This window comes from Lutra lutra, chromosome 1, assembly GCF_902655055.1.
Source record: "Lutra lutra chromosome 1, mLutLut1.2, whole genome shotgun sequence".
Classification (NCBI taxonomy): Eukaryota; Metazoa; Chordata; class Mammalia; order Carnivora; family Mustelidae; genus Lutra; species Lutra lutra.
Genome location: NC_062278.1, coordinates 202771792 through 202786440, shown reverse-complemented (window position 1 = coordinate 202786440; position 14649 = coordinate 202771792). Strand labels below are relative to the sequence as shown.

The 14649-nt window shown below is 56.2% G+C and overlaps 1 protein-coding gene across 4 annotated transcripts; it reads left to right on the top strand.

The window, feature by feature from the left end:
• Positions 1-168: 168 nt before the first annotated feature.
• Positions 169-11834, top strand: GRM2 (glutamate metabotropic receptor 2). 4 transcript variants are annotated; one of them, XM_047692953.1, is made up of 6 exons: positions 169-374; positions 2273-2858; positions 5247-6084; positions 7940-9015; positions 10831-11011; positions 11251-11834. In XM_047692953.1, exons 2-6 carry the CDS (start codon positions 2409-2411, stop codon positions 11322-11324), a joined length of 2619 nt encoding a protein of 872 aa, XP_047548909.1. In that variant the 5' UTR covers positions 169-374; positions 2273-2408; the 3' UTR covers positions 11325-11834. The 4 variants fall into 4 exon arrangements, 3 of the variants coding, with proteins under 3 accessions (XP_047548909.1, XP_047548920.1, XP_047548900.1); XM_047692964.1 differs by lacking the exon at positions 169-374 and having other exon boundaries at positions 1702-2858; positions 5247-5516; positions 5793-6084; positions 11251-11833; XR_007121105.1 differs by lacking the exons at positions 169-374; positions 11251-11834 and adding an exon at positions 10125-10279 and having other exon boundaries at positions 1702-2858; positions 10831-10990.
• Positions 11835-14649: the final 2815 nt, after the last annotated feature.

Genomic DNA, 14649 nt, shown 5'->3' with positions numbered 1-14649 from the left:
GATAGGCACCTGCTCCGGCGCAGAGCTGGAGCGCCCGAGGATTCAGCACCACGCGGTGGACAGCTCCGGGACGGAAGCCCCACGAAGAACCAGGAGCCGGAGGCACAGGGCAAGGAGCCGAGCAGGAGTCTGGAGGGAGGCGGAGGCCCGGTTGGGAGCGGGAGATCCGGAGTGGGGAGGAACGGGGGAGGGGCTGGGGGCGGGCCGGGGCCAGGGGCGGGGCGGGCCGCGATTGAAAGCGGCCGGGCGAGCGGGCGGGCGGAGAGCGCAGAGCTGCCGAGCGAGGGAGCAAGCCAGCAAGCCAGCGAGCGAAAGCTGGAACCCTGCGCCCCCGGCTCCTCTCCGTTTCTCTGCGCTGGAGTCGGGCACGCCAGGTAGGGTAAGCCCGTGGTGCCGCGGCCGTAGCCAACCTTATCGATCCTGACCCCATGTCCCGGAGACCCGCGGGGCCCTCGAGTTCTGGGGCTCCCGGGCCGGGGCGTCCAGACAGTGCTGCGGGGAGCTCCTGGAAGCGGGAAGACCGCCCCAGGCATCCCGCCTTTCTTCCCCAGAGAACGCACACCCTGCATCACGTTCTTTCGTTCCTCCTCTCCTTTCATCCTTTGGTCTGTCTTTCTGTGCCTCTGTCTTTGTGTCAGCCTCTGGGGTTCAATCACTCCCTGCCGGGATTTCATTGCCCAGGCCCCCTGGCTGCTCCCCTCTGGGGTTCCATCTCCCTTCAGGGTATTGTCCCTGTCCGGATTTTGGTCCTGGCTGCCCCTGTGGGAGGCTTGTGGTCTTGACCAGTTTGGGCCTCAGCCCCCCTCTGGGTCCCTTCCCCATCTGTCCTGGTCTTCATGCTTGCCTCTCTCTCCTGGTTGCCTGGTTGAGCTGCTTCTTTCTGGGTACCCGCAGGATCCCAGTCTCCCTGCCATGGCATGAGGGGGGAGATTAACCCTGAGTTGCTGAGGGGCAAAGTGAGGAATCCCAGTCTCTGTGGCCAGGACACGGGGTCCTTGAACTAGTGGCCGTCTTCAGAAGAAGAGGCCTTCTTCAGCCTCAGTTTCCTTCTCCTAGCCTTCCCAAGCCTACATGATTGTGAGAGCCTATGTGGGTTGGCATCTGGGAGCATAGCTGAGATACAAACGAAGCAGAGAGTGGAAGAGGGAAGGAGGAGTCCCTGAGGGCTAGGGCCAGGGTGGACAGGATGGGGAGAGGATGAGGATAGGGAGATTAGAGATGGTGACTTTCTCTGCTTGGATCTGAGCTGAAGAAAACACAGGGGCATAAAGTCTCAAACAGCATTCTATGCAGAGCTAAGGTGTCCAAAAGTCTCACCTTGAGCACTGTTTTTCAAATTCTGACCGTATGAACTGCCCCTGTCCCTGGACACACGTATGCTCACATCTGATCTGCTTTCCCTATTGATCTATGATCTAAGATCTATGGCCACTTCAGTGTCCCTCCCTGGGACCAACCTCTCCACCTTGCTGTCAAATTCCCACAGCCTAGAGTCTCTATTACTTCCACAGGGGGCTCTATGGATTTTTTGTTATTGTTAAAGATTTTATTTATTTGACAGACGATCACAAGTAGGCAGAGACTCAGGCAGAGAGAGAGGAGGAAGCAGGCTCCCTGCTGAGCAGAGAGCCCGATGTGGGGCTTGATCCCAGGACCCTGAGCTCATGACCTGAGCTGAAGGCAGAGCCACCCAGGTGCCCCGGCTCTATGGATTTTTAAGAACTAGGGGCTAGGACCCTTGGGTGCTTATCTGGGCTCGGGTCCCTCTAGGAGTTGGAAACTACCCTTTGGAGACTTTTCCTTCCCTCTTCCCTGGTGGGTTTAAGCCACAGTGGCCCATCTCTGGAAATGCAAGGCTCAGGATAGGGACTAGACCCCTAAGTTTATACTCTACCCTGGCCCCTGCTGCAAAGGCATAGACTTAGGAGTCCTGGGAAGTTTGTGCAAGGTCTTGGGAACTCTTTCATTCATAACAGGATTGGTGTTGGTTGGGGTCTCCTGACTTCTATCTAGTCCTCTACTCTCTGCCTCCCTCCCTTTATGCTGAGTATGCAATGGACACAGAGCCTATCTATAGACCCAGATCAGGGCAAAGCTGAGAAACAGGCCAAGGGGTGTCTGGGAGCTTCTCAGCCTAGTTTGTGATACTACTTATCCCTGGATCCCTAGAAAAAAGTTCCAAGGGAAGGAATTGGGGAAGGTAGAGTCAGAAAGGTAGCTACTCTTCGGGTTCCACTTCTCCCTGTTTGTCTGTCTGTCTCTTTCTCTGCAGGAGCTGGGCCCCTTCTTAATTCTCTTCCTGCCTGTCCTTTCCTGGTCCCTGTTTCCTCCTTTCTTTGCCTTTGCTGCTTCTACCCTCATCCCCTGGAGGCCCAGGTCTGCTGGACACATCCATCCCCTTTGGGACTATGGGATCACTGCTTGGGCTTCTGGCACTGCTGCTGCTTTGGGGCGCTGTGGCTGAGGGCCCCACCAAGAAGGTGCTGACCCTGGAGGGGGATCTGGTCCTGGGTGGGCTGTTCCCGGTACACCAGAAGGGTGGCCCAGCAGAGGAGTGTGGGCCTGTCAATGAGCATCGAGGGATCCAGCGCCTGGAGGCCATGCTTTTTGCACTGGACCGCATCAACCATGACCCACACCTGCTCCCGGGTGTGCGTCTAGGTGCGCACATCCTCGACAGCTGCTCCAAGGACACACACGCCCTGGAGCAGGCACTCGACTTCGTGCGTGCGTCACTTAGCCGTGGTGCCGACGGCTCACGCCACATCTGCCCTGACGGCTCTTATGCTACCCACGGTGATGCTCCCACCGCCGTCACTGGTGTCATCGGCGGCTCCTACAGTGATGTCTCCATCCAGGTACGTGGGGGCTGCCCACCTAGGGGCTAGGGGGGGAATCTGGAGGCGGGGCCCAGAATTCCCTTTGAGCAGGGGCACCAGGCTGCCATGCATTGGAATAGGGGCTGGGAGCTTTTCCTTTGAGTAGCTTTTTGTGGAATACTAAGAAAGTGCCCCTGTCGCATAATGGGGCTTGATTTTTAGAGAGTGTGTAAGGAAAACAGCCTGGTTCTAACACACACACACACACACACACACACCCCTGAGGTTAAACACCCTGGAAAGCTTAGTAGCCAGGCCTCTTGAGTCAGAACTCCAGGTTTGAACCCTGGCTTCCCTATACAATATGTGACTCTGGACATTATTTCTCCTTTCTGTGCCTCCATTTCCTCCTTAGAGACTAACAGGACTCAGAATGCTTGCCACTCTTAGGGTTGTGGTAGAAATTTACATGCAAAGCATGTATCAGAGGCATGCTCAGTAGTAGCTGCTGTTACTAGTACCCTGTTTTATAAATGGGGAAACTGAGGCTTGAAGAGAGGCAGGTGCTGGAAAAGTGGAGACATTCCCCTTGGGCTCTTGCCCAAGGACCTCCAGCTCTGTCAGATCATCTCTCCATGGGCTAGAAAGGGGGTGGAAGATAGAAGCCAGGAGCAGCCCAGGGAAGAGAAACAGAGGTGGGGACCCCAGAGGAAGAGAAGCCAAATGTGTGTGGCAGGGGGAGGGTCCCCTAGGGTCTTCAGGGTGTCCAGGATTTGAATGGCAAAGGTCCAGCATGGCAAGGTGAGGGACCCTCCCTCTTCCTGCTTTCTCCTGAGAGGTAAGCAGAGGGTACTGGCCCAGCTGATACACCTGGGCATACCTGGCTGCTTTAGTCCAGGTGGGATCCTCCCCCTCCTGGACCGGGTCCCGCTTCGTAGGTGGACCCTTACCTGCCTGGTGCCCAGAGTGGGCTGCCAGATGAGGCCAGAACTGGGATGAGAGTCAGGATTTGCAAGGAGGGCCTTGGCCGGTACTTTAGCTTCTTTTTGGAGGCCGGCTGAGGGCACTGCAATCAGAGGCAGGGCCGGGACCCCTGACCTGGAATCCTTATTCAGGAGAAATGAGGCAGGAGGTAGCTTCTGGCCTGGGATCAGGGACGCCTGCTCATCCCCCTACCACAGGCAGCGAATTACCAGTTCTGCTAGTCCCAGCTAACCGGAGGTGGCAGGTAGCAGCTTAGACAGGTGTGGCTGTGCCAACACACACATCTGCCACCTCCCACCTGATGTCTTCAGGGGCCTTGGGGATGCTTTCCTAGCACCCATCCTCTCCATAGTTCTCTAGGGCTCCATGCATCATCTCCAGGAGCTCAGTTACCTTCCTCCCACCCCAAGCTGTCTGCCTCCTGTAGTGGGGCCCACACTTCACATTGGTTTGCTTTTTCCTTGTCTGAGTCAAAACAAGGCTCAGCCCCTCATCCTTAGGCTGCACCTGCCTGTTCATCATTCTTCCTCATTCCTGCCTCCTGCCCAGATCCCTCTCATCTTCCATATGTCAGGCACTGTGGCCTCACAGGCATTCTCATTTTTATCTGCTCAGCAACCTTGTCAGGCATGAATGAGAAACTGAGGCTCAGGGAGGTTTGCTAAAGTTCCCAGGGCCATAGAGGCAGAAGGTACAAGAGGAGAGGGCACTGAGACTGTCACAGTAATGGCCTATGCTCAGATGCAAAGACAGGACCTAACTCCCTGCCGTGGAAACTGGGCTTTGTCCTGCTCTCACCTACCCAACACACCAGGTCCTTGTCTGGAACCCACTCTTGGGGGCAGGACCCAGGCAGACAGTGGTAAGCAGGAAGCCTTATTTATTTTGAGCTCACCCGTCCAAAGGAGACCAACTCCTGGCCTCTCAGGCCCATAGGGCCCTCAGATCTGGGCCTTCTTTCTTGGGGAAGCCTTTTCCCTCTTTCTCCATCATTCCATGAGGATGGACTCTGGAGAAGGGATAGCTTTTCCAAATAGGTAGAGAACCTAAGAGCCTTGAGCATCCCATATGCCAGCTAGTGTCCCCCGCCCCTGCCATGTGCAGCCAAGTGCCAGCCTCTTCCCAGTTTCAGGATTCTCTAGCCTCCCTACTTTTGCTACTGCTAGGCATCTGAAGGGGGACAGTAGAGGGGTCCTCATGTGGCTCAGGAGACTGGTGCCTCAGCCCTAGGTCCTCTCTCTCCCAGCCCTTGAGAAGGGGTGGAAAACTCCCTGCCCCTCTCCAAGGGAAGACATATCAAGACAGGATAGAGGTTTTTGGGGTGAGGGAGATGGCAAGGCTGACGACATAGACACTTGATCCCAAGGTCGAGTAGCTGTGAAGAGCACATCTGTCTGAGTTTGATCTGATCTCTGATCCTTGCTGGCTCTGCCCCTCCCCCAGGTGGCCAACCTCCTGCGGCTGTTTCAGATTCCACAGATCAGCTATGCCTCCACCAGTGCCAAGCTGAGCGACAAGTCCCGCTATGACTACTTTGCCCGCACAGTGCCCCCCGACTTCTTCCAAGCCAAGGCCATGGCTGAGATCCTCCGCTTCTTCAACTGGACCTATGTGTCCACTGTGGCATCTGAGGGCGACTATGGCGAGACAGGCATCGAAGCCTTTGAGCTAGAGGCCCGCGCCCGCAACATCTGCGTGGCCACCTCGGAGAAGGTGGGCCGTGCCATGAGCCGCGCGGCCTTTGAGGGTGTGGTGCGAGCCCTGCTGCAGAAGCCCAGCGCCCGTGTGGCTGTCCTGTTCACGCGTTCTGAGGACGCACGCGAGCTCCTCGCGGCCACCCAGCGCCTCAATGCCAGCTTCACCTGGGTGGCCAGCGATGGCTGGGGGGCGCTGGAGAGCGTGGTGGCTGGCAGCGAGGGGGCCGCTGAGGGCGCCATCACTATCGAGCTGGCCTCTTATCCCATCAGCGAATTTGCCTCCTACTTCCAGAGCCTGGACCCCTGGAACAACAGCCGGAACCCCTGGTTCCGGGAGTTCTGGGAGCAGAGGTTCCACTGCAGCTTCCGGCAGCGAGATTGCGCCGCCCATTCACTGCGGGCGGTGCCTTTTGAGCAAGAGTCCAAGATCATGTTCGTGGTCAATGCGGTTTATGCCATGGCCCACGCGCTGCACAACATGCACCGAGCCCTCTGCCCCAACACCACCCAGCTCTGCGATGCGATGCGGCCTGTCAACGGGCGCCGCCTCTACAAGGACTTTGTGCTGAACGTCAAGTTTGATGGTAATGGGGCTGGCCAGTGGCCACCAGGCTCTTGCCCTTTGGAGGGTGAGAGGGATGGGCCCTCAGGTTCCATTAACTGGCTAAGAGAATGTAACCTATAGCAAGTCAGGGAGCCCCCCAGGGGCCGGCATAGCCAGGACAAGGATGGCTAGACAGGGGGCACTCCCACCGGAGCTGGGACTGGGGTTCCTCTTTCTGGCCTGGTCCTACACTTTGAGGGTCTCTAGTTCCTGCTTGGGTCTTGTTCTCTTTCTCTCCCCTGCCTCTTTATCATGCAGGGAGCAGGGACTGGGGGCCCTCAAGCCCATTCTCGGGCAGGAAAACAGTGAGAATCAGAATAAGGGTGGGTTGAGAGTGAGCATCAGGGGACACTCCATTTTCTGGGAAAATTCTATTCTTTGACCTGATTTTTTTTTAAGGTGGCCACAGTCTCTTCATACCAAAATTTGTTTTTATAGACATTTGTTTATTAATATTTTATTTATTTATTTGAGAGCGAATGAGTACACAAGTGGGAGGAGGGGAAGAGGGTGAAGCAGGGTCCCCACTGAGCAGGGAACCATGATCCCAGGACCATGACCTGAGCCAGACAGATGCTCAACCGACTTGGCCATCCAGGTGCCCCTGTAGACTTTTAAAAATATATTTATTTAATTATTTTAGAGAGAGAAAGTGCACATGAGTGGGGGCAGAGAGAGAGGGAGAGAAGCAGCCTCCCTACTGAGCACGGAGCCTGATGCAGGGCTGGCTCTCACAACCTGAGATCATGACCTGAGCCAAAATCAACAGATGCTTAGCTGATGAGCCACCCTGAAGCCCCACATACCAAAACTTATTTTAATCAGCATTCCAGCTTTATGAACGATAAATGCCTCAGAATTGTCACTATGCTGTGGGAAGCATCACTGTGGGTGCAGGGGGGGAGGGTCGGGGCTCCCAAAACCTAGTGGCCCAGGGTTAAGACAAATAATAATTCCAATGAAATTGACATTCGGAGTTGTGGGAAACTGGAGGAGAGGTTGGGATTGGTTCAGGTGCCTTAGGTTGCTGTTAGAGCAAGGCTCCATTCAGCCCGCCAGGCTGGGTGGGATATATGGGAGGGCTCGAGTTGGATGCTGAGGACTTTGAGGCTGGCTGGAAGGAGCAGGCCAGCCTCCAGGCTGCACCATTCACCGTGGGCCCTTAAGCACATCATCTGCTAGTGTGAACCCCAACTTCTCACTGGGATATGGGAGGACACGGGTCCTGCTTCCTCCTGAGCTTGGCTGGGAGATGTGAGGTTCCTGGGCAAGGGGAGATGGGGAATGAAAGAATCTCATGAGCTGCCCGCTGAGCACATCCTGGAGAACATCAGTGGTTAGAGGTGATCACTGATGTTGGGCTTCAGCTAGCAGTGGGGTCAGTATTAGGACTAGAGGGGCTGGCTTATTATTGGGAAGATTAAGTGGGGCCAGGACTGGACCTGAGGCTGAGTTCCACTGTGAGGGAGTCCATATTAAGTCTGGGGAGAGGGCTGTGGTGTGTATTGTGATAAGGCTAGGGTCTGGATCGGAAGGTTTTGGAGACTATGTATAAGGCTAGGTTTTGGGGAGTCATGGTTGGGGGTTGGTATGGGCATTAGTTTTGCCTGGGTTTTGAGGTTGCGATTCTATTTGGGGTTTAGAGTTGAGATTTGTGGTAGTTTCTCATTTAGAAAAATGGCTGTTGTGGGGAAGGCCAGCTTTAGTGTTGGGGTGAGGCTTGGAAGAACAAGGAGTGGCCTCAGGTCTGGGGTTTGGGTTCCATGTAGGGTGACGGTTGAGGTCACATCAAGATTACCCACCAATTCCACCTTCTCTTCCCTCCCCAACTCCAGCCCCCTTCCGCCCAGCTGACACGCAGAGTGAGGTTCGCTTTGACCGCTTTGGTGATGGCATTGGACGCTACAACATCTTCACGTATCTGCGGGCAGGCAGTGGGCGCTACCGCTATCAGAAGGTGGGCTACTGGGCAGAAGGCCTGACCCTGGACACCAGCCTTATCCCGTGGGCCTCACCCTCGGCCGGCCCCCTGCCAGCCTCTCGCTGCAGTGAGCCCTGTCTCCAGAATGAGGTGAAGAGCGTGCAGCCGGGAGAGGTCTGCTGCTGGCTGTGCATCCCATGCCAGCCGTATGAGTACCGGCTGGACGAGTTCACATGCGCTGACTGTGGCCTGGGCTACTGGCCCAACGCCAGCCTAACTGGCTGCTTCGAGCTGCCCCAGGAGTACATCCGCTGGGGCGATGCCTGGGCCGTGGGACCCGTCACCATCGCCTGCCTGGGAGCCTTGGCCACCCTCTTTGTGCTGGGGGTCTTTGTGCGGCACAATGCCACGCCAGTGGTCAAGGCCTCGGGCCGGGAGCTCTGCTACATCCTGCTGGGCGGTGTCTTCCTCTGCTACTGCATGACCTTCGTCTTCATTGCCAAGCCATCCACAGTGGTGTGCACCTTACGGCGCCTCGGTTTGGGCACCGCCTTCTCTGTCTGCTACTCAGCCCTGCTCACCAAGACCAACCGCATTGCGCGCATCTTCGGCGGGGCCCGGGAAGGAGCCCAGCGGCCACGCTTCATCAGCCCGGCCTCGCAGGTGGCCATCTGCCTGGCGCTTATCTCGGGCCAGCTGCTCATTGTGGCCGCCTGGCTGGTGGTGGAGGCACCGGGCACGGGCAAGGAGACAGCCCCAGAGCGGCGGGAGGTGGTGACATTGCGCTGCAACCATCGAGATGCGAGCATGCTGGGCTCACTCGCCTACAATGTGCTCCTCATCGCACTCTGCACGCTCTATGCCTTCAAGACCCGCAAGTGCCCTGAGAACTTCAACGAGGCCAAGTTTATAGGCTTTACCATGTACACCACTTGCATCATCTGGCTGGCCTTCCTGCCCATCTTCTATGTCACTTCCAGTGATTACCGGGTAAGCTACTGGCAACGAGTGGCAGTGGGGGGTGGGGCAGCACTGGACCTTCTGTTTCCCAGTCTCTTGTTTACTCTTCTGATCATTCTGAGGCTCCAAAGAGGCTGAATGCTTACCCAGGGGTACACAGCTTACAGTGACCCAGTTGGGACTGGACCCCAGGGGGAGGTGGGAAGGTTGAGTGGGGCCTTAGGCAATGGCCAAGGAGGTGGAGGAGTTAGAGCTCAGATTTTGGGACTCGGATGTCACCCCCTAAGCTCGAGGAGATGTGTGTGCCCATATATGCCTAAATGAGCCTCCCTACTCCCCTGAGGGGCTGGCTACAGAAGGGGAGAACCAGTCCAGTGGGTGGGCAATCAGGGCATCAACTAAAGAACTAAGTCAGGAAATGTTGCTGACTTGTTTAGGTTGACAAATGTCCTAGAAAGAGCAGGCAAGAGGAAGGTGTGTATATGGGGGGGGGGGTGCGTGTGCGCGCAAGTGTGCGCGCACACGCACATGCAGAGAGAATCCTGGAGGGCTTCTTGGAAGAGGAGTCCTTGAACTGGGCTCTGCAGGACAGAGAGGTTTGAATAGGTTGGATGGGGAAGATAGTGGGGGGCAGCCAATACAGAGGCTGACTGGAGCAGAGGGTGTGCATTGACCCCCCTCGTTGAGGAGGTGAGGCACAAATGGTGGAAAGTGGGCGGAGGTGAGGGTAAGGAAAGAGGGAATGGAAATAGCAGGGCTATCAGACCATGCAGCCCCAGAGGGCACAATGCTCTGAAGCCCCTCAGAGCTGTGCAGTGTGGCCTGGCGCCCCCTGGATCAGGGAAGGCAGAGAGGGTGAAGCCCAGAGCAGCAGCAGATCTGGGATGGAGGGCTGAGGAAGGCGCAAGCAGGTGGAAACTCTGCCCCAATTGGTGGCTTGCAGGCAAAGTTCCAACTGGCACTGAGTGTCTCAGTAGGTCTCCCCAGCTTCAAGGGGGCAATGGCTGCTTCAGATGGGGTGGTCAGGGAAGGCCTCTTGGCGGAGGTGACAGGTGAGCTGAGCTCTGAACAATAGGAGGATCATCTTGGTGAGTCCTCATGATGCTGGAGTAAACTCCGTGGCTCTCCCCATTTTACAGACGAAGAAACGGAGACTCAGGGAGGTTCAATCCCTTGCCTAAGGTCATTCAGCTTGGGAGTGTAGAGCAGGGTCTGAACTGACAATCTTAACAATTAAAGGAGCAGGAAAATCAAGACAAGAGCCCCTGCAAAGGCCCTTTCCCCCAGGACTGAGGTACGGTGGGCAGCGCTGGGGGCCAGGGCTGCTGGGCTTGGCTGCTATTGCGCCTGCTGGGCCACCTGCCTGGTTGGTGGAGGCCAGCGCTGGGGAGGGAATCTGCTCTGACTCAGCCTGCATTTGCATATGATTTGCATTTGCATGCCAATCCTAGGTGGTTAAGGACCAACCTGGACAAGCACACAGTACCCACGCGTGCACACAGGCTCCTACGCGCACACTCCTACACACACACACACACCTGCACACATATGCATGGAGAGACACACTTACACACACACCAGCACACACACTCCAGTGCACACACATGCCCCTGCACCCCTGCATGTTCACCCCCTCAGCTGGAATTTTCGTCTCTCCGGGAAGGTGGTCCACAGGCTGACGCTGGGACTGTGCCCACCTTCCTAGAGATCCTTTGGTGCTTGGTGAATGGACCAAGGCCCAGCATTGGATGCTTACCACGCCCCCTGCCTCCTGGCACCCGCCCCCACCCCCAGCTCGGGCATGGGTCCTGGGGCCAGACTCATCCTTGACTTCCCCCATCCCAGGTACAGACCACCACCATGTGCGTGTCAGTCAGCCTCAGCGGCTCGGTGGTGCTCGGCTGTCTCTTTGCGCCCAAGCTTCACATCATCCTTTTCCAGCCGCAGAAGAACGTGGTTAGCCACCGCGCACCCACCAGCCGGTTCAGCAGCGCCGCCACCAGGGCCAGCTCCAGCCTTGCCCAAGGTCAGCGTTCACCCCGAGCAGTCCTTGGTCTGCCTCAGCTCTTCCACCGGGGGGCCCACTCCTTGGGTTGCTGGGATTCTTTGGCTGGAGGTGGAGGGCTCCTGAGATGAGGCTGGCCAGGAGAGGGAGGGGTGACAGGGGAGGAAGCCTCCCTCCACACTCCTGCCTTCTCTGCTGCCAGTTCTCCGGGAAGGACAAAGGGCCTTGGATTGGCCCCAATCTCTGGCTTCCTTTCCTAGGGTCTGGCTCCCAGTTTGTCCCCACCGTTTGCAACGGCCGGGAGGTGGTAGATTCAACAACATCGTCGCTTTGAGGACCCCGCATTCCTGTCCCGACACAGCTGCTCCCTGGGACCCGGTGCAGATCTGCATCCAGGGCCGGGAGGAAGTCAGCTAGAGCACTGCAATAAGGCCAGTCCCGTGCCCGCCCTCAAGCCACTCTCCCACTGACTCCAGCCCTTCAGAGTCAGAAGTCAGGGTCCTTGGCCCAGGAGCCTCTGCAACAGCCACCAACTGTCCTTGCAGCCTGTCCCCTCCTTGCTAGGCCCAGACTCGGAAGGGAGCAAGCCAGGGTCTACTAGGCCCTGGAACGAGAAGGCTGAGGACTGCTGGCCCCAATTCCCAATCAGCAAAGGTGCTTCCAGCCCTGCCCCTCCCTCCTCCTAGGGCCTTTTTAATTTTTTACATAAGTTATTCCGGGATGGGGAGGAGGGTTCTTATAGGGGACATCCCTCCCCCTGCATAGTAGTTTGTCCTGTGGTTTATTTTGTACTATCTGTAAATAAAGTGTCTTTATTTAAAAAAAAAAAAAAATCATTCATTGCCTTTGGCCCAGGGAGACTCCTCAGTGCTCTCCAGAGCCTCCCAATCTTCCTTTCGACAGTATTTGTTAACTCTGCTCTGTGCCAGATGCTAGGATCTGGGGGTGAGCAAGACAGATGCAGCCTTACATGATGGGGAGATAGAAAATGAAAAAGCCACCCACTGAAAGGAATCGTGGCAGAGTGGCCCAGGAACCAGTGGACTGAGGGCAGGGGCCTTTGGTGGACACAGGCTCATCCGACAGTCCAAGGGAAGACCTGGATGGTGAGGGCGGTGGGGCAGGAGGGGTAGCGGACGGTGACTGGTAACTGTGGGCTTTTCCACACTAGCCTACCTGGCACTTGGAGGAGCCACCGGTAAGCACAGAACCAGGCTGAGTGTTGGTATGGAGGGAACCAAGAGGAGACACAGAGCTGAACCTGGCCTGCTCAGGTAGCCCATACAAAGCCGGAAAGAGCTCACAAGGAGGGAGAAGATGAAGCAGGAAGAACAGAGGCTGGGCAGCTGGAGAGGCCATCCGCTGTCGGACTCCGTGAGAAGTGGGAGAAGGGGTCTTTCTCCGGTCTTGGAGGAGCTCTCACCCAGTGGCGGGGCTGTGGAGCCCAAAGCCTTCCAGCAGCACCCAACCCCCTCACCGCGTTGCAGTCTGGGGCTCACCAGCAGAGGGCGCAGTGGCACAGCCTCGGCCCCCGAGCTCAGCCAGGCAACCACTGCCCTCCTGTGGCGTAGGAGGCAGTGGGCGCAGAAGCCAACCGGAGCAGATCCTGACAGCCTCTGGGGAACCCCACACCGTGGTGCCGGGGACAAGGGCCCGTGTTGGGAGATGGGCAGGCCAGGGACATAGGCTATTTTGAAGTTAACTCATTTGCATTTACAGGCCAGCAAGGCTGTGGAAATTTGGGTTAACAGTTTAAAAAATGTAAACAGAAAACTGAAAAAGAAAATTGTAGGAACAGCATTTCCTCTCCAGCAGATTCCTGAAGTGTAGGGTGCCACAGAACATACAGAATGTCTAGTTAAATTTGAGTGGCATATAAACAACAAATGATTTTTTAGTGTAAGTATGCCTCGTGCTATATTTGGGACACACTTACACCAAACATTTTTGTGATTTATCTGACATTCAGATTTAACTGGGCATCCTGTATTTCCCTTTGCTCATTTTGGCAAGCCTCTCAGAGTGCATCTTGTCCAGACTTCTGGTCTTGCATGGCCCAGGCCTGGGGGTAGCCCTCAGTGGCTGAGCACCCGGGCAGTGTCCCATGGGACCTGTGGTGCTGGTCTCTGCTTCCAGTGTGGCCTTTTCTGAGTCTTTCTGCGAAATGGGACCAGGAAACATTTCCTCATCTTCCCAGCCCCTGGACAGGCCAACGTGGACTCTGACACTTTTGCACCTGGAAAGCAACCCTCCTTTCTGTGACTTCAGCTATTTCCTTAAAATGTGATAATAATAATAATAATAAGGGTAATAATAGTAGTAGTAGTTTTCAAAAGGTAGTGATTAACATGGTTCATGGCTAAAGAGGTACATGGGATATTCAGTGAAGAATCATCCATCCCCTGCGGGCAGGAGGTAGATCCAGAGTTCCTAAAGGCTGGTCCTGACGTCTGTCTGCCACACACCTTTCCTTCCACTGCCGCCCATGCCTTGCTCTGCTCACGCCCACACCCTTGTGGGCCCAGAATCTCCAGGCCTTCACTCCTCAACTCTCAGTCCTTAGCACATGCTGCTCAGACCAGGCCCTTCCAGCTCCCCCTCCCCCCACCCCATCCTCCTCCCTGTCCTGACTGGCCTGGGCTTCTGTCTCTGCTCTCCTCCTCAGTACGACGTCCATGTCCCACGAAGCCCTAACTCCCTGTCTGGGAACCTGGTGGAGGATCAGGGGTTCCTGCTGGTTTGGCCCTGCTAATGTGAGGCTCGGGAGTCCTCCAAGGAGAGCCTGGCCCTTTTGGGGGCCTGATAGCAGGGATGTCAAACACGTGGGGTTCTCTCCGCCCAGACAGAGCTGCCCATCATGATGAACTGATTGTCCTTGAGGTAACCAGCAGTCTGCTTCGCTTGGGCAGTTGAGTTTACTGTGGGGCATTGTGGCCTCTCCCATGGCTTGGCTCACAGGCCCTCTCTGCCCTTCTGCCGCCCCTTCACATGTCCCTTGTGCTGGTCCTGTCTGGGGGAGGGGGGCTGGCTCTGTCTCTCAACTGGGAGGCCCTGTGGCCTGGGTGAGGCCACTCTTTTACTGCTCCCCCAATCATGGCACAGAGTGGGGGAGAGTGAGCCCTCTCCAGAGGAGACCCTTGAGATAGGATATTGAAATCTAAGAAGTTAGTGATGTATTGAGCAAAGGTGTTGGAAACAAAAGAACAGAGCTAAGGGGATGATGTGGAGCCCGAGGAAAGATTCAAACTCTTCCACATCCCCAGGATCCTGTGGGGAAACTCACCCCAGAGCTACATTCCTGCCAGAGTTCTCTCTCCATTCCTCCCAAAACCCCTGGGCTGCTCTCGCCTCCTCCCCTGGTGTTGGGGTTCATGAGAGGTAGAGGGGAAAGGAGGGGTCACTGAGGGTCTCAAAAAAACCTTCTGAAAATGTCCCCACCCCAACCTCTTGCAGAAAAGGAAAGGAGTCTGGCCTCCCTCCCCACAGGGGCCAGTAGGCCATTAAGTACTAAAGATGGGGTGTCCTCAGTCGGGGGAGAAAGAGAAAGGTGGGAGTCAAAGGTGGGTGAAAAGCTGGGTGGGTGCAAAGGGAGGGGAAAGAAATGGAGGAGGTGTGGGGGGAGCCAGTGGCAGCTGGAGAAAAAAGGAAAACAGAAGCTT

What these genes read in the sequence shown, in the direction of transcription:
- GRM2 (XM_047692953.1), top strand. Translation starts at nt 2,409, where the DNA reads ATGGGATCACTGCTTGGGCTTCTGGCACTGCTGCTGCTTTGGGGCGCT. An exon ending in ACAGTGATGTCTCCATCCAG is followed by an intron (nt 2,859 to 5,246) that starts GTACGTGGGGGC and finishes CCCCTCCCCCAG; the next exon opens with GTGGCCAACCTCCTGCGGCT. An exon ending in CAGCTCCAGCCTTGCCCAAG is followed by an intron (nt 11,012 to 11,250) that starts GTCAGCGTTCAC and finishes TTCCTTTCCTAG; the next exon opens with GGTCTGGCTCCCAGTTTGTC.